The 27,531-nt window shown below is 38.7% G+C and overlaps 1 protein-coding gene and 1 pseudogene across 3 annotated transcripts in view; both read left to right on the plus strand.

The window, feature by feature from the left end:
* The first annotated feature begins 698 nt into the window (after positions 1-698).
* PSME4 (proteasome activator subunit 4) overlaps positions 699-27,531 on the plus strand; it is a 101,376-nt gene continuing 74,543 nt past the window's right edge. For all 3 annotated transcript variants that reach the window (XR_016395440.1, XM_089923184.1, XM_022597155.2), the window contains exon 1: positions 699-955. Coding sequence is in view for 2 of the 3 variants with exons in the window: in XM_089923184.1 (XP_089779310.1) it covers positions 714-955 (242 nt within the window). In the remaining variant the exon portion in view is untranslated. The remainder of the gene's footprint in view (positions 956-27,531) is intronic.
* LOC149747751 (acyl carrier protein, mitochondrial pseudogene) lies at positions 965-27,010 on the plus strand (annotated as a pseudogene).

The raw sequence follows: 27,531 nt of genomic DNA on the forward strand, positions 1-27,531 counted from the left end.
ATTTTCCATCTCAAGGGCCTAAAAGGAGTGTCTGACAGAGTAGTTCAATTAATATTTGTTGAATGAATTTGTTGAATCCCTTTCTTTGGAATGAGGGCGGCCAGGAGAACGCCAGAAAGACGGGGGCTTAAAGGGCACACAGTAAAAAATCTATCAGCAACAAGTGGGATGGACAGAGTACCTAGGTTTTTCCATGAACGTGGCATGGGGGACTACGTGGAGCGCCTGGTCCGAGGCCACGGAGACCACACGCTCCCGAGGGCAGACGCAGGGAGCGCGCGACCCCACGCGAAGAAGGACAATAGCTTGGAATTCGGCCTCGAGTTTCCGGCGGGCTCGGCCCGTGGGACCTGGGGATGGGGGCTCCGACCCGGCCCACAGCAGGAACGCGCTGCACCTACGGTCGCTGTCGCCGTCGCCGTCTCTTCCGACGTCGTCGCCCCGCCCCGCCCCGGAAGTGACTTGAGGCTCGTCCGGAACCTCCGGACCCGGCGGCTGCAGCGTCACCAGCCGAGCTGGTGCGGGGCGGGCGGAGCGGCCGCTGCAGCCGCCAACGAACCGGGAACCGCGCGGGGCAAGCAGCGCGCCGGCCAGGGGAGGGGGCCCAGCGATAGGGCCGAGGGCGACGACGACGCGGAGGAGGCGGAGCCCGGAGAGGGGTGGGGGCCGGGGAGGGTTAGGGTGGGAGGGGGTTGGGGGGGTGTCCTGGTCTCATGGAGCCGGCCGAAAGGGCGGGCGGCGGGGACCCCTTGGAGCCGGGCGGGCGCCCCGGTCCGGACCCGCGAGGCTTCGTCCCGCAGAAGGAGATCGTCTACAACAAGCTGCTGCCCTACGCCGAGCGGCTGGACGCCGAGTCCGACTTGCAGCTGGCCCAGATCAAAAGCAACCTGGGCCGGGCAGTGCAGCTCCAAGAGCTGTGGCCCGGGGGCCTCTTCTGGACCAGGAAACTCTCCACGTAAGTGTGCCGGGGCCTGCAGGATGGGCCGGAGGCAAAGGCTCGGGTGTGAAGGCGTCCGCGGGGGGTGGGGGGGGGAGGCTCTTTGTCCGCACCGGACCGCTGGACCCTCAACTCTGCCCCGGTTCGGGCGGATCGTTTCTGTGCAGTAATCCCAGGGTCGCGACCGAAGCCTGGGAAGAACTCAAGCTTCCTCCCTGCCACTTTCTTACGGGATCTCCCTGGTTCTCACCAGCCCTCTATGTCCTTCGCAGCTGCTTCTCCCCAAGGTTTCGGGTTGTTGTCTTCCGACATTCGGGGCCCGGGGGAGCGTGAGGGCACTGGACCCGCAGGGAAAGAGAGGAGCGGTCCCCCAGGGGTCCTCCTTGGACCTTTGCCGGTGGCGGGAGGGAGCAGAGAGGATTCGTCTTTGGGCGAACAACTCGACTTTTCCTGGTGTTGACTCCAGTTTTTTCTTATCTTACGGTCCCTGCCTCTTCCTATCCCTCAGTTCGCGTCTAGTAACTTTCTGAATGGGAAGGAGGCCGTAGGGAACTTCTAGGTTCTGCTTTTTTTGGGCCTTCTCAGTCTTTGTGGGTTTGAGTGAAAAGACTGTTTTAAAATCAGCCCTCAGCGCATTCTTGGGCTGTGTACTAGACGTTAATGTTGAGAATGTTGAGTCTTACAACCTCGGGAAGGTGTATGTTGCTCCTTTTATGACATTTCCTTTGGAAATGTGCCATACTAAGGAAAATAGAGAAGGAAGCTGTCAAGTTGTCCTGGGCGTTATTAGTATCGGGCTGGTGTTAATTTTTGAGCTGCTCAGATGAATATAGATTACCTAAATCAATCTCAGTTGTTCTATTCTTCTTTTGTTACCTTTTTTTTTTTTGGTATAAACTGGCTGCAAACTACAGTGCCACTGAAATTAGGGGAAACCGAGTACAGTTGGGGGAAAGGTTAGAGACATATTTGCTAGATGGGCATCTTCACTGTGTCAGAAGAACTTTTTTAAAAGAGAATTTTGCTGTATCTTGTTTGGTTGGCTATACATAAAATCTGGTAACATTGTATGTTCATGCATGTCGGTATGGGTGGCTGAACACACAAGACATAAATCACTTATCTAATGTTTACCCAAATCTGCTGAGTGAACTGGATGATGACTCAGGGTTTTGTAATGCAGTCGTCTTTTCTACATTTCCTCACAGGATGATTCTTATCTGCCAATTATTAGGGAGCCTCTAACAAATTTCTCATCTCCAGTTGTCGCTGGTGGTAGCACTAATTACCTTTTTAATTAAAGAGCAAAACTCAAATGCTTAATTTGCCCTTTTCAAAGAGTGACCATATTTATGTCAAGGTTAACAGCTCCCCTCTCGATTAGAGCTTGAAGAAGTTTGTGGTGTTAGACTCCATAGGAGACTTGGGAAAAAAGAAGTGCAACAGGGAGAAGAACCACTTTTGGTTAAAACAGAAGAATGTTTTATAAATTATTAAAATTCACAGTTTTTTCAAGTGAGCCTCCTAGGTTTTTGTGTTACTTGGGCACAGTAAAAATAAAGTTACTTTGTCAGTTCCAGTAATTCCTCATTTTAATCACCGAGATTAGATTTTTCAGGAAATAACCTTTTTGGGGGACTCAAACAGCTCCTTTTAGATGCACAGTATATAAATAAACCAGTGTGTGAATGCATATATGGTTTAGATTTATTAATGAAGAATCTACACAGGCATAGTTAAGCACTGTTTTCTGACATTTTTATTGTAACTAAGCTTGGCAAATGAACACCTGTAGGTTTATTTATTATTTTTGGCTTTTAGGTATAAGTATCTGTACCTAGAAAGGGCTAAAAATACAGTGGAGACAGTCCTTGGTGTTTAGGGCAATATTGCAGTTACACAGCTTTATAACCTACGAACGTCAAACCATTTATATCTAAGTAACCAGCAAGAAATGCTATCAGATAGAATTTTATTTTGGAACGGTGGTTAAATGCTGCAAGCTGATTCTTGGGATTACGCCATGAGACATTTTGAACTTGGTGGGACATGTTGTGATCTTGGGTGTATTTTTTCTCCTAAGTCATGCTAAGGTGACCTGTTTATAGTTGTGCTTGTTGTTTTTAAGCCTTGTGTGTGTTGCACAAGTTTACATCTAAATGATGCCAAAACATGTGATGATAGCTCTCAGTTACCTTAGTAGTGATAATACTTAGTGCTTTGTAGAAGAATGGAAAGTAGTAATGAAAATAAAATCTAATTTCTCCCACTAGCTCTGTGACTGTGGGCAAGTTACTTTAATCATGTGTTTCAGTATACTTGTGAGAGAAATGAGGGAGTTGGAGTAAATAATTCCTGAGAAACACTCCTGCTCTGGTATTTTATGATTTTATTTTTTATCCTGTAGAGCCTCAAATAAGCCAGTGTGTATCTTTCTCCAAGGACTGTTTGATAAGTTTGTAAACTACTGGAAATAGTTGCACAGATCCAGTGCATTCCTAAAGAAGACCAGAGTGTAAATGCTGTTCAGAGACACTGGGACTGGATCCCCGACCAGAAGTATACATCCCTAATCTGGGTGTCACAGGACTGGGTAGAGTTCTGGTTTAGGAGATATTCAAGGAACCCCCCCCCTTTTTTTTTTAACTTTTTATCTCATTTTGATGGTTATACTTATCTTTTAATCTATCTCAAGACTTGCAGGTCTGTTTAGCAGATCTCTGTGAAGAAAGGTTATTTCTGTGTACTTTAAAAATTGGCCCTGTGATATAATACAAGCTCTCTTGTACAGAGAGCTTAAAGTATTAGTACTGCCTGTTGAAGTGAGATTGTGTGACATCATACGTCACGAAACTAGTTTTTAAGAAGCAAGGAAACAAATTAGAGAAGAGAGGCACAAACTAAATGGTCTTTGAAAAACAGCAGTTAAGACAGCTCTTGGACCCTGAGTGAAAGGCATCTGTAAGTAACTGGTATGGCCCCTGTAGAGAATGAAAGGAGTTGAAGAAAGGTAATCTTGAAGCTCGCTTTTTCTCCCTTGTCCTTCTGGGCCTTTCATGAGAGGCAGTGAGGTCTAGTCAGAAGAAGTTTATCTGTACCTGGTGTTGCCACTCTTATCATCTTGATCTTGCTTAACCTCTCTTAGCTTTAGAGTCCTCTTTTGGAGAGTGGGAGTGTAGACTACGCTTGGTTTTTCAAACCTAAAACTTAGCAGCGAATTGTTTCATAAAAGCAAAATCTTAAACACAAAATTAGATCATTTCTTTCTTTTGTGTTTTTTTTTTTAAAGCAGAATTTTGATTTTAGTGAAGTGTGTGAGTTTGGATTATTATGAAGCAAATTTAGATGCTTTGTTTCAGTGAAAATGTTATATTTTCTGCTGTGAATGAAATGATTGTATTATAATGTATAATGAAATGATTGTGTTATACTGAGGAATCATTTGCTAATGATTAATTTGCTAATTAAACTGTAGCTCCCTTGTTTAATTATTATTAAGAATATTATGTGGCCTTAGTTGATAGGACTTGGATTAAACCACATAATGTATTTAATTAGATTATACAACCACTGTAAACTTGTTTAGTCAAAATATACATTATCAAATACACTAACCTCCTTTGTGGAGAGCAATATGTGACCACAGGAGCACCCAAATCCATATCATTTCTATGTTAGAGAAGAAAGAAGAAAATGCTAACAACTAAATCTCAGTGTTAATATTGTCTATTAACATGATGTACTTAATAGAGTAATATTTGAGTATTGAAATTGTGAAGTACACAATAAAGATAAGCTTTTTATTTGTAAAAGAATCTCAAAATCTTGACAAATTGCCACATTCATCAGTGAGAGCCAGTTGGAGAAAGTAGTAGAAAAGGTTTGTCTCTGTTATTTAAGTGGCCACACTCAAAACAGGACCCAAAATTTTGTAGGGAGAAAGTTGATTTTCCATAGGAAAAAACAAAATGCATGAATTGATTGATTTTGGAGAGACAAATTTTCTGATAAAGTTGTATAACAGCACAGTAAGTTATCTTTCACTCTTTTTTCTGTTTGTTTTTTTTTTAACTAACATACTATTTTTTAGAGTAGGTTTAGGTTCAGAGCAAAATTGAGCAAAAAGTACAGAGTTCTCATATACCCCCTGCCCCTACACATACACACGTTTGATTTTTCATAGCAATGTCAAACATATATTTTTTTAAATATTTGAGGCTCTTCCCATTTTCCAGGGATGTCTCGTTCTCTTTCTTTTAAAACACCTTGTCAGTTTTCTCTTTACTAGTTAACTGGCTATTTCTGCCTGAGTCTCATTTGTCATTGACTATATGTGTGATTCTGATGTGAATAGTTTTCTAACTTTTTTTCTTTGCTTTAAATATTTTTTTATTATGGAAAATGTCAAACATATACAGGAGAGGAAAGAATAATATAATGAACCTGGGTGTACCCATCACCCATGTTCAACAGTTACCAATTCATGGCCAATTAGGTGTCTCCTACCACCAACCCCTTCAACCATTTTTTTTCGAAGCATATTCTTCATTCATAAATATTTCCAGTATATATCTTTAAGGGAAAAGGAATTAAACAAAAAGTCAGTACCAATATCATTATCAAACCTAAAAGAGTAACACTATTACTTTGATCAACCTCATGGAGTTGGCTTCTTTGCAGAATTTGTAATTTTACTCCTGAGTTTCCATTTCATTTGCATTGTTTTGTCTAAGGTTCACTATAAACAGACCTCATGGACAGAGATAAAAGAAATAGCTCATTAATTAATATTTTCATATTTTGACATCTTTTTCTTCCCCTCTTAACTTTGGAAACATAGAATCAATCCTGGGATAACGAGGACTCCCTTGAATTATCTCTATTTTAAAAATGAAGACACTGAGGTTCATAGGTTAATACATAGCTTGATGCAAAGTAGTAGAGACAGGAGTCTTCTTTGAACAAATTATTTTGTGAGTGCCTTGTATGGGATGGGCACTGTTTGTGTCACTTGGGATATGTCAGTGAAAGAATTCCGCCCTCCAGGGAAGTTCCAGCGTGTTCTTTTTCTCTTAGTGCACATTTTTGTTCATTTAGGACAGAGCAAGCAAGACGTAACTCCATCAAGAAATTTGGGGGAAGGAAATATGAATGCTAAGCGCATTACTTAAAAAAAATTCTCAATCTGACTGGTATGTTTTAATGCCATAGATTGAGGCACTGACAAAGGCAGTTAGAAAACAGTAAAACAGTACCATGTGTTTTTCTTTTGAGATCTGAATGTATTACTTAAAAACAATTTCTTGATGAAGTGTTTATAAAATCAAATTGTCTTTGAAGTGTGTGTTCTTAATTGAAGTGAAACAGAGGCAAATCACTAATGTTTTTTAAGGGACCTTTATTAGTAAATAAGTACACAACTTCTAAACTAGTTGCTCTCATTGTAGAACCTGGGAGTTATCTTTATTTATCTATTAAGTGAGACTCATTTCTAGTGAATCTCCCTCCCCACCTCCCACATTTTTTAATATAAAATTCAAATATGTGTTTCCTCTAACGTTTGTAGAGAATTTAGACCAACATCTCATTTGTACTGTGTGAAAAGCAAGCTGAGACATTGTAAAAAAAGCAACAGCAAGCAAAAAAACAACAAAAATCCTCTGTATTCATTGATACTGGCCACTGGAATGTTAAAAGCAGCACATACTATAAATATTCCCATTTGGAATCCTGACGTTGCCTACTTCCATATTCGGCCTGTGCTTAGCATTTCTTCCCTTTTAGTGCACTTTCTTGATCCCTTATTCATGCTTTTGTATTCTTTGTGTACCTATCTTCTCTCTACTGTGAGCTTTCTTGGGGTCAGAGTCTTCCATATTTACTTCTCCTTCCCTGCACCCACAGCATTTAGTGCAGCAGTATATACATTCATAGGTACTCAGTAATATTAGAATTGACTTTTTTGTTCCTTATAAACTAAAGCATTATGCAGTTTCTGATGAATTGTTACTTTTACAGTCAAAATGGAGAAAACGAATTTGGGGTGAGATCTGTTTTAATACTGGGTTCAAAAGAAAGTGTATATTTAACCAAAGAAGAGGGAAGGAGCAACTTGGTTGAGGAAGAGAATGGTGTGTTTCATAACCCAAAGAGAGAGGGTATGGGGAGTGGGGTTTAACAAAGTTAATTAGAGAAAAGAGCAGATTATTTGGGTTGCATCAGGGAGTTTGAAATTTTCATTTAAAAATAAATCTGTCATTGTTATTGTTAAATATTTAGTGTTTAAAAATGTAGAGTATCATTACTACAATTTTCTGATAGACGAACCATAAAATTTTAGTAGTGGTCATTACATTTTTATGCTAATTTGGATTTATTCATAGCACTCAGACCCTAAATTTTAGAGTTAAAAAATATAATAAAGGCTTTTTCCCTTTCTAAGAAAAAACTTAACACCATTGCAGCTGTGAAATGAGTTTGAGAGTAGTATTTTAGTTCAAGTAAGTTGGAGGTTGCTTAAAATATTATTAAAAATGCTTTATAATCTTTTTTTCCAACACATAGACTTTTTAAATTTATTTTTTTATACAGCAGGTTGTTATTAGTTATCCATTTTATACACATCAGTGTATACATGTCAATCCCAATCACCCAATTCATCACACCCCCACCCCCACCCCCCCGGCCACTTCCCCCCGTTGGTGTCCATACGTTTATTCTCTACGTCTGTGTCTCTATTTCTGCCCTGCAAACCAGTACATCTGTACCATTTTTCTAGGTTCCACATATATGCATTAATATACGATATTTGTTTTTCCCTTTCTGACTTACTTCACTCTGTATGACAGTCTCTAGATCCATCCACATCTCTACAAATGACCCAATTTCGTTCCTTTTTATGGCTGAGTAATATTCCATTGTATATATGTACCACATCTTCTTTATCCATTCATCTGTCGATGGGCATTTAGGTTGCTTCCATGACCTGGCTATTGTAAATAGTGCTGCAAAGAACATTGGGGTGCATGTGTCTTTTTAAATTATGGTTTTCTCTGGGTATATGCCCAGTAGTGGGATTGCTGGGTCATATGGTAATTCTATTTTTACTTTTTTAAGGAACCTCCATACTGTTCTCCATACTGGCTGTATCAATTTACATTCCCACCAACAGTGCAAGAGGGTTCCCTTTTCTCCACACCCTCTCCAGCATTTGTTGTTTGTAGATTTTCTGACAATGCCCATCCTAACTGGTGTGAGGTGATACCTCATTGTAGTTTTGATTTGTATTTCTGTAATAATTAGTGACGTTGACCAGCTTTTCACATGCTTCTTGGCTATCTGTATGTCTGCTTTGGAGAAATGTCTATTTAGGTCTTGTGCCCATTTTTTGATTGGGTTGTTTGTTTTTTTAATATTGAGCTGCAGGAGCTGTTTATATATTTTAGAGATTAATCCTTTTTCCATTGCTTTGTTTGCAAATATTTTCTCCCATTCTAAGGGTTGTCTTTTCATCTTGTTTGTAGTTTCCTTTGCTTTGCAAAAGCTTTTAAGTTTCATTATGTCCCATTTGTTTATTATTGTTTTCATTTCCATTACTCTAGGAGGTGGGTCAAAAAAGATCTTGCTGTGATTTATGTCAAAAAGTGTTCTTCCTGTGTTTTCCTCTAAGAGTTTTATAGTGTCCAGTCTGACATTTAGGTCTCTAATCCATTTTGAGTTTATTTTTGTGTATGGGGCTAGGGAGTGTTCTAATTTCATTCTTTTACATGTAGCTGTCCAGTTTTCCCAGCACTGCTTATTGAAGAGACTTTCTTTCCTCCATTGTATATCCTTGCCTCCTTTGTCATAGATTAGTTGACCTTAGGTGCGTGGGTTTATCTCTGGGCTTTCTGTCCTGTTCCATTGATTTATATTTCTGTTTTTGTGCCACCACCATAGTGTCTTGATTACTGTAGCTTTGTAGTATAGTCTGAAGTCAGGGAGCCTGATTCCTCCAGCTCTGTTTTTCTTTCTCAGGATTGCTTTGGCTATTCGGAGTCTTTTGTGTTTCCATACGAATTGTCAAATTTTTTGTTCTAGTTCTGTGAAAAATGCCATTGGTAGTTTGATAGGGATTGCACTGAATCTGTAGATTGCTTTGGGTAGTATAGTCATTTTCACAATATTGATTCTTCCAATCCAAGAAAGTGGTATATCTTTCCATCTGTTTGTGTCCCCTTTGATTTCCTTCATCAGTGTCTTATAGTTTTCTGCATACAGGTCTCTTGTCTCCCTTGGTAGGTTTCTTTCAGATTTTTCATCATTAGTGTATAGGAATGCAAGAGATTTCTGTGCATTAATTTTGTATCCTGCAACTTTACCAGATGCATTGATTAGCTCTAGTAGTTTTCTGGTGGCATCTTTCGGATTCTCTATGTATAGTATCATGTCATCTGCAAACAGTGACAGTTTTACTTCTTCTTTTCCAATTTGTATTCCTTTTATTTCTTTTTCTTCTCTGATTGCCGTGGCTAGGACTTCCAAAACTATGTTGAATGATAGTGGCGAGAGTGGACATCCTTGTCTTGCTCCTGATCTTAGAGGAAATGCTTCCAGTTTTTCACCATTGAGAATGATGTTTGCTGTGGGTTTGTCGTATATGGCCTTTATTATGTTGAGGTAGTTTCCCTCTGTGCCCACTTTCTGGAGAGTGTTTATCATAAATGGGTGTTTAATTTTGTCAAAAGCTTTTTTGCATCTATTGAGATGATCACATGGCTTTTATTCTTCAATTTGTTAATATGGTGTATCTCATTGATTGATTTGCATATATTGAAGAATCCTTGCATCCCTGGGATAAATCCCACTTGATCATGGTGTATGATCCTTTTAATGTGTTGTTGGATTCTGTTTGCTAGTATTTTGTTGAGGATTTTTGCATCTATATTCATCAGTGATATTGGTCTGTAATTTTCTTTTTTTGTAGTATCTTTGTCTGGTTTTTGGTATCAGGGTGATGGTGGCCTCATAGAATGAGTTTGGGAGTGTTCCTTCCTCTGCAATTTTTGGAAGAGTTTGAGAAGGATGGGTGTTAGCTCTTCTCTAAATGTTTGGTAGAATTCACCTGTGAAGCAATCTGGTCCTGGATTTTTGTGTGTTGGAAGATTTTTAATCACAGTTTCAATTTCATTACTTGTGATTGGTCTGTTCATATTTTCTATTTCTTCCTGGTTCAGTCTTGGAAGGTTTTACCTTTCTAAGAATTTGTCCATTTCTTCCAGGTTGTCCATTTTATTGGCATAGAGTTGCTTGTAGTAGTCTCTTAGGATGCTTTGTATTTCTGTGGTGTTTGTTGTAACTTCTCCTTTTTCATTTCTAATTTTATTTATTTATGTCCCCTCCCTCTTGATGAGTCTGCCTAATGGTTTATCAATTTTTTTATCTTCTCAAAGAACCAGCTTTTAGTTTTATTGATCTTTGCTGTTGTTTCCTTTGTTTCTATTTCAAAATATGCTTTATAATCTTCTAATGGTAGGCAGTCTAAATAGAATGTGTTAGTAATCTTTGGACTGTTATGTGTGGGTGTTTCATTTCATTTTCTGACGATTTTCTTTTTCTTTTTTTTTTAATTTAATTTATTTTTTATACAGCAGGTCTTTATTAGTTATCCATTTTATACATATTAATGTATATATGTCAATCCCAATCTCCCAATTCAACCCACCCCCTCCACCCCCTCCCCGCCACTTTCTGCCCTTGGTGTCCATATGTTTGTTCTCTACATCTGTGTCTCTTATTTCTGCCCTCCAAAGCGGTTCATCTGTACCATTTTTCTAGGTTCCACGTATATGCATTAATATATGATATTTGTTTTTCTTTCTGACTTCACACTGTATGAAAGTCTGTGGATCCATCCACGTCTCTACAAATGACCCAATTTCATTCCTTTTTATGGCTGAGTAATATTCCATTGTATATATGTACCACATCTTCTTTATCCATTCATCTGTCGATGCTGACAATTTTCTTTTTTCCTTTTTCATTTATTTTTTTAAATTGAAGAATAGTTGATGTATGATACATGTTCAGGTGTACAAGATAATGAGTCACAATTTTTAAAGGTTGTGCTCCATTTATAGTTATAAAATGTTGGCTATATTCCCTGTGTTGTTCAATATGTCCTTGTAGCCTACTTTATAAATAATAGTTTGTGCCTCTTAATCTCCTACCCGTATGTTGCCCTTCCCCCTTCCCTTTCCCCACTGGTAACCACTACTTTGTTCTCTATATGACAGTTTTCTTTTTTAAGCCAAGGATGAAGTAGAAGCTTCTAGAGCAAGAAATTTTATGAATGCATGTGAGTGCTTATATTTTGGACAGATTCCTGAAGAGCTTAGTTGGCATAGCTTGTGTTCTAAGGGAAGGTAGGTTACTTCCAGAGATCCTAGTTAATAAAATGTTGTCAAATTTCTGTCAACATATAACAAACAGAGGTCCCTAATTTGTGAATGGCAGGAGAAGAGTTGGTATTTAACAGTTTGGTAATGATTTAGAAGTGTGATTTAGGGACTTAGCTGGCAATCCAGTGGTTAAGACTTCGCCTCCAATGCACGGGGTACAGGTTTGCTCCTTGGCGGGGGAGCTAAGATCCTATATGCCTTGCAGCCAAAAAACCAAAATATAATAAAACAGAAGCAGTATTGTAACAAATTCAATAAAGACTTAAAAAAAAAGTGTGATTTAAAAAAAAAAGCACTCAAAATTTAACCGACAAATATCCAAGACCTTTTCACTTTGTGTTTTGTTTGTTTTTGTTTGTCTGGAGTGTCTCATAATATTTTATCTGTATGTTCATTTATAAGTGTTTATAGAGAATTTTCCAAGTTTTCAGTTATGACCAAAGTGTTGTGAAATCAGTTTAGTAGGTCTTGACCAGTTTGGGTGTGGTTTTGTTTGGTTTGATTTGTTGAACGAGACTAACATTATTAGAGTGAATTTGGAAGTAATAAGGGTGAACGATCATGACCTTTGTTTCAGTTACACATATGTGTTTGTGTATAGTGTATTATGTATTTATTACTGTGGGTTGTGGCCAAAAAAATTTGAAAGCTACTGATTTTACAGGTTTCTTTCAGTACTACAGATATATAATCCACATCTACTTATTGAGCTATAAAGATACAAGAGATGGTAACAAAAAGTTGCAACAGTTTAAAAATATCAGTAACCAGAGGGATTTTACAAGAGAGCATTCATAGATTGTTAAATGAGTGGTATAGATACTACCTACCGTTTGTTGAGGGCTCAGAATGTGCCAGCGCTATGCTAAGGGCTTTATATTCATTATTTCGTTTGATTTTCACAAACATTTAACTGTAGGTACGTTTATTATCCCAATTTTACCATTGAAGAAATGAGTCTTAGTGAGGTTATGTAACAGCCTATTTCCCTGCTGAACACAGGGCTGTTGCTCTTAACCATGTGTCCAAAATGAGGAAAGCTCCTTGGGCTGTGTTGCCTGGGAAGACTACCAGTGAAGGAGAAACGGCAGCTGAGCTTTGAGATAGGATTTGGTTAGGTACGGAGGAATTTGGAGAAAGCCATTTAATGTGTGGGAACAGAGATGGAGCAAATTGAGCACAAGTGTTAAAAGTCTCTACTCAGACTTTAACTTATTGAAATAATCAGTTGTCTGTCTCCGTTTCTAGGCTGCATGCTCTAGGGCCATTTGTTACTTATTTTATGTTTCCATTGCCTGTTGCCATGTCTGGCCCTTAATTGATACTCAGTAAAGCATTTCAAGAAATGAATGCCCCTTATCCATGCCTCAGCAGAGAAGCAACTGGGAAAAGAACAGAGGCATCATTAGGTGTTAATATTGAATGACTTTATTACTCTAGAAATTGTCCTGTCAATTTTAGTAAGTCATAAATGATATAACTGACATAGAATATGCTGGAACTCTTGTGTTGTTCAGCCTGTGGTGGATGGGGGTAAAGAGAAGCATAGACCTCAGATCTCTGTGTTTAGTGCCTTCCATCAGAAGTACTACACTTGGTAAAGATGATACATCTGGTTTTCAGTGTTTTGGAAACCTCTCAATGTTTTAAAGTCAATTTGTTTAATTTGGTCAAATATTTATTGTTAGTTTGAAGGGTTTTGTTTTGTTTTGTTTTGTTTTTTAAATAGAACTAGCCCCGGTGAGCTGTTTGTAATTACTTACATCACTGTATTTCTCAAGGTATACTTATACATTCAATCAGTTGAGAAAATGTTTCTCAGTGTTCACCTTGTTTCACCTCTGGTTAGAGCCAAAGGTTAAATAGGTACAGAGGCATGGTCCCTGCCACCATGTAGATTTCAGTCACCTAAAGAAATAGAATAATGTATTACATACATAACTATAGTGTGAGATAGAATGTGAAAAATACTCAAGTTTGGTATGAGCTATAAGGGGCAGAGAGGACAAAGATAGCACTTTTGATTGGGACATCAAGAGTATTTTCCTCTCAGGCAGGCAAAAATACCATTCCAATTCCAATTTATACTCAGTGCTTCAGGATGAGATTAATTTCTGTAATGAATTTTAACATAAGTCTTATTTTCTGTTTTTTGTATTCCCCACCAATATGTCAAACAATTTGAGCTAGGAATTCATTGTTCAGTATGCTTGTACACTTGTGTAAACATGTAAATACAAAGATACCTACTAAATATTATTTGTAATTTTAAAAAATAACAGGAATAACATAAATGCCTAAAAAGAGAAGATTGAGGAAATCATTATTTTTATAATGGAATATTAGATAGCTATTAAAAAGAATATGGCCAATCCATATTTATAGGCATTGAACAGTGCCTTGGCTTTTCTATTAAGTGAAAAAACTAAGTGGTAAATAATATCTATAGTATCGTTGAATTTATGGGTTTTTTTCTTTTTTTTTTTTAAAGAAGATGTTGGGGGTAGGAGTTCATTAATTAATTTATTTTTGCTGTGTTGAGTTTTCGTTTCTGTGCGAGGGCTTTCTCTAGTTGTGCCAAGTGGGGGCCACTCTTCATCGCGGTGCATGGGCCTCTCACTATTGCGGCCTCTCTTGTTGCGGAGCAGTCTCCAGACGCACAGGCTCAGTAGTTGTGGCTCACGGGCCTAGTTGCTCCACGGCATGTGGGATCCTCCCAGACCAGGGCTCGAACCCGTGTCCCCTGCATTAGCAGGCAGATTCTTAACCACTGCGCCACCAGGGAAGCCCCGCATTTATGTTTTTATAAAGTATATACATATGTACATTTGTATATAAATAAAGTCTAGAAGGATACTATACAGGCTGTTAACAGTTGTAGACAACAGTTTCAAATTTGTATGCTTGGTGTACTGTTTGAACCATTTAAATAAGTATATATTGCTTTCCTGATAAAATAATAATAATCTCCCCCCCAATAATATTTTCCTCTCAAGTCTCAAGGATGCAACTTATAGTTGGTTTAAAAAAAATAAAAAAGAAAATGTATAGGTTTATGGGACCATCCACAGATTTCCAGCATGGCTAGATACAGATACTGAAGGAACATTGTCTTATTATCCATCACTTAACTCATTGTTTATCCTCTGGGTTGACCATTTTTTAAAATATTTTTTTAAAGGCAACTATCTTAAGGTGTATTTAGCCTCATATGTAATTAAAGAACATAAATTGAAACAGACTGTATTAGTATTATATTTTTAATGATTTTAACAGAGTTTAAAAAGCATATATTGTGCTCTAGTCAGTCTGCTAAGGTGCAGTGGTTCTCAAACATAGTGAGACATCTGGGAAAGTTATAAAAAACAACTGGTACGTGGAAGCCCATTCTAGAACAATTAAATCAGAATGTCTTTCATGCACATTCATCAATTATCCATCACCATAGTCTTGTGAGAAAACCCAGGTTTTACAAATGCCTGGGAGGTTAAATGACTTGCCCAAGGGACTGACATAGAGCAGTTTGAATTCTCAGCAAACTTGTAGAACCATGCTGTTCCTGCTTGCTTGGCTACTGTGTTGAAATCCATAAATATTCTGTCTATCCAGAGTTGATTATAATGTTGGGAATTGCAAAACAAGTTAGCATGGAAACATAAGACATCCTCCGCTTTATATAATACCTTTGTTCCCATCGTTCCAACCAGCAGCCATGTTTGTTTGTTTGTTGTTGTTTTGGCCCCACTGTGCGGCAAGTGGGATCTTAGTTCCCCGACCAGGGATCCAACCCCCACCCACTGCATATTGGAAGGGCGGAGTCTTAACCACTGGACCGCCAGGGAAATCCCATTGTGATGGTCTATCCCCTTTTTTGATCCTCAGTTTGACTTTTTAGAGGGGAAATAGAACAAGCAGTGTTCTTTTGGCTGTGTCTTCTTGTCACAGAAGTTTGCTGTTCTCTCTGTGTTCCTCTACCTAGAGCTGTTTTTTGTGCCTCTTGCCGCCTCTTTCCCCAAATGCTCAGATTATCTTAACCTTGAGTTTCCTATTCAGAGTCATGATACCTCTCTATTCTTTCAAGATTCGGTTCAGTAATCACTTAGGTATGATGAAACTTTGGTTAAAAAAAAAAAAGAATCACAAAACTCTGATAAAACTGCATTTATTCCCCTCCTTCAGTATATTACCTAGTTTTCTGAGTACATGTCTCCTCACATCTGATTGTGAGCTCTCAGCCTAAAGGAACTATTTGGATCATACTCTTGTGCTGTACATGTCATTTGCTCTAGAAATGCTTTTTGAATCAATAGGTAATTGAGTGAAAAGAGGAGAGGTGGGCTTATGAGAAAACCGTGCATTTAATCTGTTCACTTACTGTTTCTAGCAGTGAGAAGCTGTATTGGCATTTTTTTTTTTTAATAAAAAAAACTTTTTTTGGCTGCGTTGGGTCTTTGTTGCTGCGCGCGGGCTTTCTCTAGTTGTGGTGCTCGGGCTTCTCATTGCGGTGGCTTCTCTTGTGGAGCACTAGGCGTGTGGGCTTCAGTAGTTGTGGCACTCAGGCTCAGTAGTTGTGGCTTGCAGGCTCTAGAGCTCAGGCTCTGTAGTTGTGATGCACAGGCTTTGTTACTCTGCGGCATGTGGGATCCTCGTGGACCAGGGCTGGAACCCGTGTCCCCTGAATTGGCAGGCGGATTCTTAACCACTGCGCCACCAGGGAAATCCCCATATGCATGCTTTTAAATGATTTGGTTTCTTTTTATTATACTTGTTTAATATTTTCTAATTTACATTTTATTATAATCAGACTACTTGGCTAGTATAATATTCACATGTTAGAATTAAGTAAGGTTTTCTTTGTGGCCTATTTTACAACCAGTTTTTATAGGTGTCCCACAAAAAATTCAAAAGAGGGCATAGTTTCTGTAAGCTCACAATTTTTATTTGTATCTTCTAAAGTCAGCTTTATTAATTACATAATTCTAATTACCTTTAGTGGAAGTCAGATTGAAGTGGTAAAGACATACTAATTGATTCTGTTGGTGCTATACAGGACATAAAGTTTCGTTTTCTTTTTCAAGACTACATAATAGTATTGTATAATTTTATTAGGAGATGCGTAATCCCTGATTTTCTCTTTTTGTGATGTTAGTAACTGTCCTACATCTGTTAGATATTGCATAATGGTGATACCTTTTATTCTTCATGAACTTAGTGAATTTAAACACACATTGTAGTTAATTATCGTGATTCATGGTTTCATTTTTGGCTGGTGAGACCTGTACAACTTGACTCCTATGCTCTTTATTTTTTATTTTTTTGGCCACTGCACAGCTTGTGGAATCTTAGTTCCCCCACCAGGAATTGAACCCGGGTCACAGCAGTGAAAGCACCAGAGTCCTAGCCACTGGACTGCCAGGGGATCCCTTCTGTGCTCTTTTAAGTAGGAGTTTAGTAGATTTTTTAATTAAGATAATAGTAGAAATGCAGAAATATTGATTACCTGATTTTAAACATACAACAGAGGTTGATATGAAATGTTTTTACATGTTAATTTTAATTATAATAAATTATGCCTGTTTACTTTAGAAGAGTTTGAATGAACAGAGGTATATAGAAGAACATGAAGTAGTTTGACCATCAAGAGGTAACACTTTAGCGCCGTGCATCCTGGGTCGGCGTAGCCATGGCGGCTTGTGTCCTTTGCGCCTGTGTCCTTCGACTGCCTGCGGCCTTTGCGCCGCTGCCCAGGCTCCCCACGCTGGCCGCGGCCCTGCCGCTCAGCACCACCCTGTTCCCCTCGGGGGCCCGGACGAGGCCTGGGGGCTCCACAGCCAGCTTTTGTACTTGCACAGGTTCCAGGCGAAGTTACACAGCTGTGCCACCAGTATAGGGACGCACCCCCTTTGACATTAGAGGGAATCAAGGACCATGTTCTTTAGGTCTTGAAACTCTATGACAAGACTGACCCAGAAAAGCTCTTAGTAAATTCCCATTTTATGAAGGACCTGGGCTTAGACAGTTTGGACCAAGTGGAGATTATCATGACCATGGAAGACAAATTTGGGTTTGAAATTCCTGATCTAGATGTGGGGAAGTTAATGTGCTCACAAGAAATTGTAGATTACATTGCAGATAAGGAGGAGGTATATGAATAAAATATCAGACCCTTTTTCTTCACTGAGAGAAGACTCAGAAGATGCTGGCGAGTGTCTGAAAGTGAGAACGCATTTCTGCATCATTGCTGACTGACAGAGTAACTCTGTTTAGACTTGTACTTAAATTATCTTAAGTGTTTTTTGCCCTTTGAAAATAAATCTGTAAAACCAAAAAAAAAAAAAAAAGGTAACACTTTATAGTGTTTATTTTTATTTATTTTTTGCGGTACACAGGCCTCTCACTGTTGTGGCCTCTCCTGTTGCGGAGCACAGGCTCCGGACGCACAGGCTCAGCAGCCATGGCTCTCAGGCCCAGCCGCTCCACGGCATGTGGATCTTCCCGGACCGGGGCACGAACCCGTGTCCCCTGCATCGGCAGGCGGACTCTCAACCACTGCGCCACCAGGGAAGCCCCTATTTTTTAATTTTAATGCATGATTGTTTCTTTTTTATTTAGTTACATATTGTGAATGTTTTGTATCCTGATTTTTTATATATTACATTTCACATCCATAAAAATTCTTTGAAAACAATTTTAAATGACTACATTGTAGTCTAAAGGCATAAACCACAATTTAACAAACCATTCTCTTATATCAGACTTCTAGGGTTTTTTCAGGAAATTTTTATTAATTGCAAATGTGCACTTGAAAAGCTTTTTGGTATTTTGATTTTGATATTCTGAATTTTTATTTAAGACATATTGCTAGATGTGACATTGAAGAAAAAAATCATCCATAAATACTTTTAAGTACTTTCAATGACAATATTTAAATTCTGGTTTTTAAAATTTCAAGCTAAAGTTTCATTTTTTTGCCTTGTAAGTAGGACTACTCAAAACACTTAAGGTTAAATTTCATTGCAAATGTTGTATATGTTTTACAATAACAAATAGTCTTAATGTTGCTCTGAAATGATGTTAATTTTACTTTACTGATGGATGTAGAACCTTAGAAACCCAGTGACTGCCTTGAAGAAAACTAACTGATGAATGACAGAACTTGTATTGAAAACCAATATTTTTAGCCTCTAGCCAAGATCCAATTCTTAGTTCATTTCAATAGTGCTGTATAATTTTATACTTTACTTAAATTTCCTTCGATATATAATAAACTTGTCTTCAGGTTATATAGTAGAAAGAACCTTGACAGCATTGTACATTTCGTTAAATAATTGCTGTTCCTGGCATGCCACTGTCTTTCTTTACTTGCAATTAAAAGTTAAAGCATTTGGGACTTCCCTGGTGGCGTAGTGGTTAAGAATCCGCCTGCCAATGCAGGGGACACGGGTTCGAGCCCCGGGAAGATCCCACATGCTGCGGAGCAACTAAGCCAGTGCGCCACAACTACTGAGCCCACGTGCCACAACTACTGAAGCCCTCACACCTAGAGCCCGTGCTTCACAACAAGAGAAGCCCGTGCACCGCAACGAAGAGTAGCCCCTGCTCACCACAACTAGAGAAAAGCCCGCGCGCAGCAATGAAGACCTGATGCAGCCAAAAATAAATAAATTTTTTAAAAAAATTAAAGCATTTGATTAATACACTTGATTAATACACTGTAGGGTTGTGATGAGGAAGCAGGTGAAAAATGCTTTTGTATTATCTTTTACTGTTTTTTTTCCCCCTGCGGGAGGATGGAACATAATGACTTGTCATCTATATATTCTGGATAGTTTAAGAAAATATCCTATTCAGAAGTTCAATCCTGACTGTTACCGAGGTTTTCAAGTATTTTAATAGAAATTTTTAGTCATAAAATGTAATGTGCAAATTAATTGGAAAAAGAGAATGGACTGTCTCTAAATATGGTCTAAAGTAGAATTCTTGAGCATAAATATATAGAAAAAACTGGAGTCGTTTTTGTAAAATGGAGACTCTCAGCCTCCATTCTCAATATTTTTTAAAATTTCCTTTTTTTTTAAAGAAACAACTTTGCTGCATTTAACACTCCCAGTATTTTCGATGGACTAGATTTAAGATGGAGCCTAGGAATGTGCATTTTAAACAGTCTAATGTCTAATAGACATTTACTAGGTAATGTCAAGCAGTTTTTCTAGAGTGGTTATACCACTTTATACACACATCAGTAGCCTATGAAAGGTCTGGTTCCTCCATGTTCTCACCAAAACTGGGTATTGTTGGGCTTTTTAATTTTAGCCAGTCTGGTGGTATGAAGTGGTACCCTATTGTGGTTAGTTTTTTCTTTTTTTTTAATTTTTTAGTTTAATTCAATTTTTTTTTATATACAGCAGGTTCTTATTACTCATCAATTTTATACACATCAGTGTATACATGTCAATCCCAATCGCCCAATTCATCACACCACCATCCCCACCCCCGCATGGCTTTCCCCCCTTGGTGTCCGTACATTTGTTCTCTACATCTGTGTCTCAACTTCTGCCCTGCATACTGGTTCATCTGTACCATTTTTCTAGTTTCCACATACATGCCTTAATATACGATATTTGTTTTTTTCTTTCTGACTTACTTCACTCTGTATGACAGTCTCTAGATCCATCCACGTCTCAACAAATGACCCAATTTCGTTCCTTTTTATGGCTGAATAATATTCCATTGTATATATGTACCACATCTTCTTTATCCATTCGTCTGTCAGTGGGCATTTAGGTTGCTTCCATGACCTGGCTATTGAAAATAGTGCTGTAATGAACATTGGGGTGCATGTGTCTTTTTGAATTATGGTTTTCTCTGGGTATATGCCCAGTAGTGGGATTGCTGGATCATATGGTAATTCTATTTTTAGTTTTTTTTTTTTAATCTTTAAAACACATACGTTTATTTTTCATTCACCTGATGTTGGCGCTGGGTCTGGGAGACTCTTCCAAGGGTTGGCTCAATGGTAAAGGCTGCTTCGACCTATTTTTAGTTTTTTAAGGAACGCCCATACTGTTCTCCATACTGGCTGTATCAATTTACATTCCCACCAACAGTGCAAGAGGGTTCCCTTTTCTCCACACCCTCTCCAGCATTTGTTGTTTGTACATTTTCTGACAATGCCCATTCTAACTGGTGTGAGGTGATACCTCATTGTAGTTTCGATTTGCATTTCTCTAATAATTAGTGATGTTGAGCAGCTTTTGATGTGCTTCTTGGCCATCTGTATGTCTGCTTTGGAGAAATGTCTCTTTAGGTCTTGTGCCCATTTTTGGATTGGGTTGTTTTTTTAATATGGAGCTGCATGAGCTGTTTATATATTTTGGAGATTAATCCTTTGTCCGTTGATTCGTTTGCGAATATATTCTCTCATTCTGAGGGTTGTCTTTTCATCTTGCTCATGGTTTCCTTTGCTGTGCAAAAGCTTTTAAGTTTCATTGGGTCCCATTTGTTTATTTTTGTTTTTATTTCCATTACTCTAGGAGGTGGGTCAAAAAGGATCTTGCTGTGATTTATGTCAAAGAGTGTTCTTCCTATGTTTTCCTCTAAGACTTTTACAGTGTCTGGTCTTACATTTAGGTCTCTAATCCATTTTGAATTTATTTTTGTGTATGGTGTTAGGGAGTGTTCTAATTTCATTCTATTAAATGTAGCTGTCCAGTTTAACCAGCACCACTTATTGAAGAGACTGTCTTTTCTCCATTGTATATCCTTGCCTCCTTTGTCGTAGATTAGTTAACGATAGGTACCTCGGTTTATCTCTGGGCTTTCTATCTTGTTCCATTGATCTGTGTTACTGTTTTTGTGCCAGTACCATATTGTCTTGATTACTGTAGCTTTGTAGTATAGTCTGAAGTCAGGGAGTCTGATTCCTTCAGCTCCTTTTGTTTCCTCAAGACTGCTTTGCTATTTGGGTTCTTTGTGTCTCCATACAAATTTTAAGATTTTTTGTTCTAGTTCTGTAAAAAATGCCATTGGTAATTTGATAGGGATTGCATTGAATCTGTAGATTGCTTTGGGTAGTATAGTCATTTTCACAATATTGATTCTTCCAATCCAAGAACATGGAATATCTCTCCATCTGTTGGTATCATCTTTAATTTCTTTCATTACTGTCTTATAGTTTTCTGCATACAGGTCTTTTGTCTCCCTTGGTAGGTTTATTCCTAGGTATCTTATTCTTTTTGTTGCAATGGCAAATGGGAGTGTTTCCTTAATTTCTCTTTCACATTTTTCATCATTAGTTTATAGGAATGCAAGAGATTTCTGTGCATTAATTTTGTATCCTGCAAGTTTACCACATTCAAAGATTAGCTCTAGTAGTTTCCTGGTGGCATCTTTAGGATTCTCTATGTATAGTATCATGTCATCTGTAAACAGTGACAGCTTTACTTCTTCTTTTCCAATTTGTATTCCTTTTATTTCTTTTTCTTCTCTGATTGCCGTGGCTAGGACTTCCAAAACTATGTTGAATGATAGTGGCGAGAGTGGACATCCTTGTCTTGCTCCTGATCTTAGAGGAAATGCTTCCAGTTTTTCACCATTGAGAATGATGTTTGCTGTGGGTTTGTCGTATACTACCTTTATTACGTTGAGGTAGTTTCCCTCTGTGCCCACTTTCTGGAGAGTTTTTTATCATAATTGGGTGTTGAATTTTGTCAAAAGCTTTTTCTCCATCTGTTGAGATGATCATATGGTTTTTATTCTTCTGTTTGTTATATGGTGTATCCCATTGATTGATTTTTGTATATTGAAGAATCCTTGCATCCCTGGGAAAAATCCCACTTGATCATGGTGTATGATCCTTTTCATGTGTTGTAGGATTCTGTTTGCTAGTATTTTGTTGAGGATTTTTGCATCTATATTCATCAGTGATATTGGTCTGTAGTTTTCTTTTTTTGTAGGATCTTTGTCTGGTTTTTGGTATCAGGGTGATGGTGGCCTCAGAGAATGAGTTTGGGAGTGTTCTTTCCTCTGCAGTTTTTTGGAAGAGTTTGAGAAGGATGGTGTTAGCTCTTCTCTAAAAATTTGATAGAATTCACCTGTGAAGCAATCTGGTCCTGGACTTTTGTTCATTGGAAGATTTTTAATCACAGTTTCAATTTCATTACTTGTGATTGGTCTGTTTATATTTACTATTACTTTCTGGTTCAGTCTTGGAAGGTTATACCTTTCTAAGAGTTTGTCCATTTCTTCCAGGTTGTCCATTTTATTGGCATGGAGTTGCTTGTAGTAGTCTCTTAGGATGCTTTGTATTTCTGCAGTGTCTGTTGTAATTTCTCCTTTTTCATTTCTTATTTTATGGATTTGAGTCCTCTCCCTGTTTTCTTGATGAGTATGGCTAATGGTTTATCAATTTTGTGTATCTTCTCAAGGAACCAGCTTTTAGTTTTATTGATATTTGCTATTGTTTTCTTTGTTTCTGTTTCATTTATTTCTGCTCTGATCTTTATGATTTCTTTCCTTCTGCTTACTTTGGGTTTTGTTTGTTCTTCTTTCTCTGGTTCCTTTAGGTGTAAGGTTAGATTGTTTATTTGAGATGTTTGTTTTTTCTTGAGGTAGGCTTGTATAGCTATAAACTTCCCTCTTACAACTGCTTTTGCTGCATCCGATAGGTTTTGGATCATCATGTATTCATTGTCATTTTTCTCTAGGTATTTTTTGATTTCTTCAGTGATCTCTTGGTTATTTAGTAACGTATTGTTTAGCCTCCATGTGTTTGTTGCTTTTTACGTTTTTTCCCCTGTAATTGATTTCTAATCTCATAGCATTGTGGTCAGAAAAGATGCTTGACATGATTTCAGCTTTCTTAACTTTACTGAGGCTTGGTTTGTGACCCACGATGTGATCTATCCTGAAGAATGTTCCGTGCACACTTGAGAAGAAAGTGTAATCTGCTGTTTTTGGGTGGAATGTCCTATAAATATCAATTAAATCTAGCTGGTCTATTGTGTAATTTAAAGCTTCTGTTTCCTTAATTATTTTCATTTTGGGTGATCTGTCCATTAGTGTAAGTGAGGTGTTAAAATCCCCCACTATTATTGTGTTACTGTCGATTTCCTCTTTTATAGCTGTTAGCAGTTGTCTTATGTATTGAGGTGCTCCTGTGTTGGGTGCATATATATTTATAATTGTTATATCTTCTTGGATTGATCCCTTGATCATTATGTAGTGTCCTTCCTTGTCTGTTGTAACATTCTTTATTTTAAAGTCTACTTTATCTGATATGAGTATTGCTACTGCAGTTTTCTTTTGATTTCCATTTGCATGGAATATCTTTTTCCATGCCCTCACTTTCAGTCTGTATGTGTCCCTAGGTCTGAAGTGGGTCTCTTGTAGACAGCATATATATTGGTCTTGCTTTTGTATCCATTCAGCGAGCCTGTGTCTTTTGGTTGGAGCATTTAATCCATTCACGTTTAAGGTAATTATCGGTATGTATGTTCCTATTACCATTTTCTTAATCGTTTTGGGTTTGTTTTTGTAAGTCCTTTTCTTCTCTTGTGTTTCTCACTTAGAGAAGTTCCTTTAGCATTTCTTGTAGAGCTGGTTTGGTGGCACTGAATTCTCTTAGCTTTTGCTTCTCTGTAGAGCTCTTGATTTCTCCATCGAATCTGAATGAGGTCCTTGCCGGGTAGAGTAATCTTGGTTGTAGGTTCTTTCCTTTCATCACTTTAAGTATATCAATCCACTCCCTCCTGGCTTGTAGTGTGTCTGCTGAGAAATCAGCTGTTAACCTTATGGGAGTTCCCTTGTATGTTATTTGTCATTTTTCCATTGCTGCTTTCAGTAATTTTTCTTTGTCTTTAATTTTTGCCAATTTGATCACTATGTGTCTTGGCGTGTTTCTCCTTGGGTTTATCCTGTATGGGAATCTCTGCGCTTCCTGGACTTTGGTGGCTGTTTCCTTTCCCATACTAGTAAAGTTTTCAACTATAATCTCTTCAAATATTTTCTCTCGTCCTTTCGCTCTCTGTTTTCCTTCTGGGACCCCTATAATGCCAATGTTGTTGCATTTAATGTTGTCCCAGAGGTCTCTTAGGCTGTCTTCATTTCTTTTCATTCTTTATTTTTTATTCTGTTCCACAGCAGTGAATTCCACCATTCTGTCTTCCAGGTCACTTATCCGTTCTTCTGCCTCAGTTATTCTGCTATTGATTCCTTCTAGTGTAGTTTTCATTTCAGTTATTGTATTGTTCATCTCTGTTTGTTTCTTCTTTAATTCATCTAGGTCTTTGTTAAATGTTTCTTGCATCTTCTCCATCTTTGCCTCCACTCTTTTTCCGAGGTCCTGGATCGTCTTCACTATCATTATTCTAAATTGTTTTTCTGGAAGGTTGCCTATCTCCACTTCATTTAGTTGTTTTTCTGGGGTTTTATCTTGTTCCTTCATCTGGTACATAGCCCTCTGCCTTTTCATCTTGTCTATCTTTCTGTGAATGTGGTTTCTGTTCCGCAGGCTGCAGGATTGTAGTTCTTCTTGCTTCTGCTGTCTGCCCTCTGGTGGATGAGGCTATCTGTGTGGCTTGTGTAAGTTTCTTGATGGGAGGGACTGGTGGTGGATAGAGCTGACTGTTGCTCTGGTGGGCAGAGCTCAGTAAAACTTTAATCCGCTTGACTGCTGATGGGTGGGGCTGGGTTCCCTCCCTGTTGGTTGTTTGGCCTAAGGGAACCCAACACTGCAGCCTTCCTGGGCTCTTTGGTGGGGCTAATGACAGACTCTGGGAGGACTCGTGCCAAGGAGTACTTCCCAGAACTTCTGCTACCAGTGTCCTTGTCCCCATGGTGAGCCACAGCCACCCCCTGCTTCTGCAGGTGACCCTCTAACACTATCAGGTAGGTCTGCTTCAGTCTCCCCTGGGGTCACTTTTCCTTCTCCTGGGTCCTTATGCGCACACTACTTTGTGTGTGTCCTCCATGAGTGGAGTCTCTGTTTCCCCCAGTCCTGTCGAAGTCCTGCAATCAAATCCCACTAGCCTTCAAAGTCTGATTCTCTAGGAATTCCTCCTCCCATTGCTGGACCCCCAGGTTGCGAAGCCTGACGTGGGGCTCAGAACCTTCACTCCAGTGGGTGGACTTCTGTGGTATAAGTGTTCTCCAGTCTGTGAGTCACCCACCCAGCAGTTATGGGATTTGATTTTACTGTGATTGTGCCCCTCCTGCCATCTCATTGTGGCTGCTCCCTTGTCTTTGGATATGGGGTATCTTTTTTGGTGAGTTCCAGTGTCTTCCTGTCGATGACTGTCCAGCAGCTAGTTGTGATTCTGGTGTTCTCACAAGAGGGAGTGAGAGCACGTCCTTCTACTCCGCCATCTTGGTTCCCGTCCCCTATTGTGGTTTTAATTTGATTTTAGTGATGAACAATGATGTTCAGTATCTTTTCATATGCTTATCAGTCATGTGGATGTTGTCTTTTGAGAAGTGCCTTCCTGAGTCTTTTGCCCATTGTTTATTTGGTTGTGTTTATTATTGATTTGAAGGAGTTCTTAAGTAGTTTGGGGGAGTACTTTGTCAGATGGTGATATGTATTCCAAATATCTGACTGGGCTTTTTTATTTTCAGTGGTGTTTTATTGTGAATAGAAGTTCCTGATTTTAATGAAGACCAGTTATTAATTTTCTTTTTGTGTTCTTCAGAAGAAGTCTTGGTCTTTTTTTTTTTTTTTTTTTCAGTACGCAGGCCTCTCATTGTTGTGGCCTCTCCTGTTGCGGAGCACAGGCTCCGGACCCGCAGGCTCAGTGGCCATGGCTCACAGGCCTAGCTGCTCCGCAGCATGTGGGATCTTCCCGGACCGGGGCACGAACCCATGTCCCCTGCATCGGCAGGCGAACTCTCAACCACTGAGCCACCAGGGAAGCCCTTGGTCTGTGTTTTGAGAAATGCTGAGGCAGGAATCACTTTCTGCTTGGCAATAACTATTTGCTGTTGACAGGGCAAATAGGTTTCTGAGTAATCCCCCTAAAATCTCTAGTTTTGTCAGCAGTTCTAGCTCCTCTAAGAATCCCTGGGTTGGTCTCTTCTTTTCATAGTATTAAATTTTGGACTCTATGAATTTTATGTCCCTAATGTTTACACAATTTATACTACAGTAAAAAGGCTTGTAGGTAAATTATTTCAGTTGCTTAGAGCAGTGTTTCTTCAATTTTTCCACAGAAATCTTTTAGCCACAAGGGACAGTAAGTGCATAACCGCAGGGGCACTTGGAGCCCTGTCAAGGCCTGAGGTAGCCACTGGGAACAAGAAATGTTTCATTGGACTCTTCTGTTTTATCTTTAAAATATGTGCTGTTTCTTAGGGGATATGGTTTGTTTTCACTTGAAAGTAGCGTTTAAATGATTCTAGCTTTTACTCCTAAATTTAGAGTGAAATTGAGGGAGGCTTCAGGAGTCTGTACCATGCTCATTCAGCAGCCTGAAGTATCTCTGGCAGCCCTGGGCTTAGGGTCTCTATGTATTGTCTTCATTAGCCCATTTCCTTTACCAGGCCTAGGTGGTTAAGAAACTTTCACGGTAATTACTGACAGAGGCAAAACAATATCTCAGGTCTCATTGCTGTCTCCCCTCACTGCCCCCACCCCCGCCCCAATACTGTTCGATCGCCTAGTACTAAGGTGAAATCATGGGATTATACCTTGAAAGTTCAGACAGACAAGAGCTGAATAAATATGCAGCAGCCTGAGAAAATTAAAAAAAGAGTGCTTTTATTGGACCAAGAATATTGAGGATTTTCTGGAAAAAGAAAAACAGGTATTCTAATTTTAGAAGTTAAACTCAAGTTTAATTTGATCTTAGCTGTTGGAGAAGTGCTAAAGATCATATAAGGAATGTTAATGCTGTGTCTTCTGTTGAATTATGTATTTGTCTATAAAATGGTCTTCCTCAAAGGAGTTTATGATTTTAAGTATCCAGTAATTTGTTCTAAGTAAGTTTTTGTTACTTAAGTTTTAGTTACTTCTGAATCCTTAACTATGCTGTGCTTAGTCATTCTTGCTTTTTGGGACACCTTTTCCTTAAATTGCTTATAGTTGACGCTTTTGTTTACATTGATTCCCTAAAGTTAAAAAATTGAAAACATATAATTTTGAGATAAAATACTGTGCTTTTT

The sequence above is a fragment of the Delphinapterus leucas genome, chromosome 13 (genome assembly GCF_059928025.1).
Source record: "Delphinapterus leucas isolate spDelLeu-1000000601 "Yukka" chromosome 13, BTC_Dleu_Yukka2, whole genome shotgun sequence".
In the NCBI taxonomy this organism is placed as follows: Eukaryota; Metazoa; Chordata; class Mammalia; order Artiodactyla; family Monodontidae; genus Delphinapterus; species Delphinapterus leucas.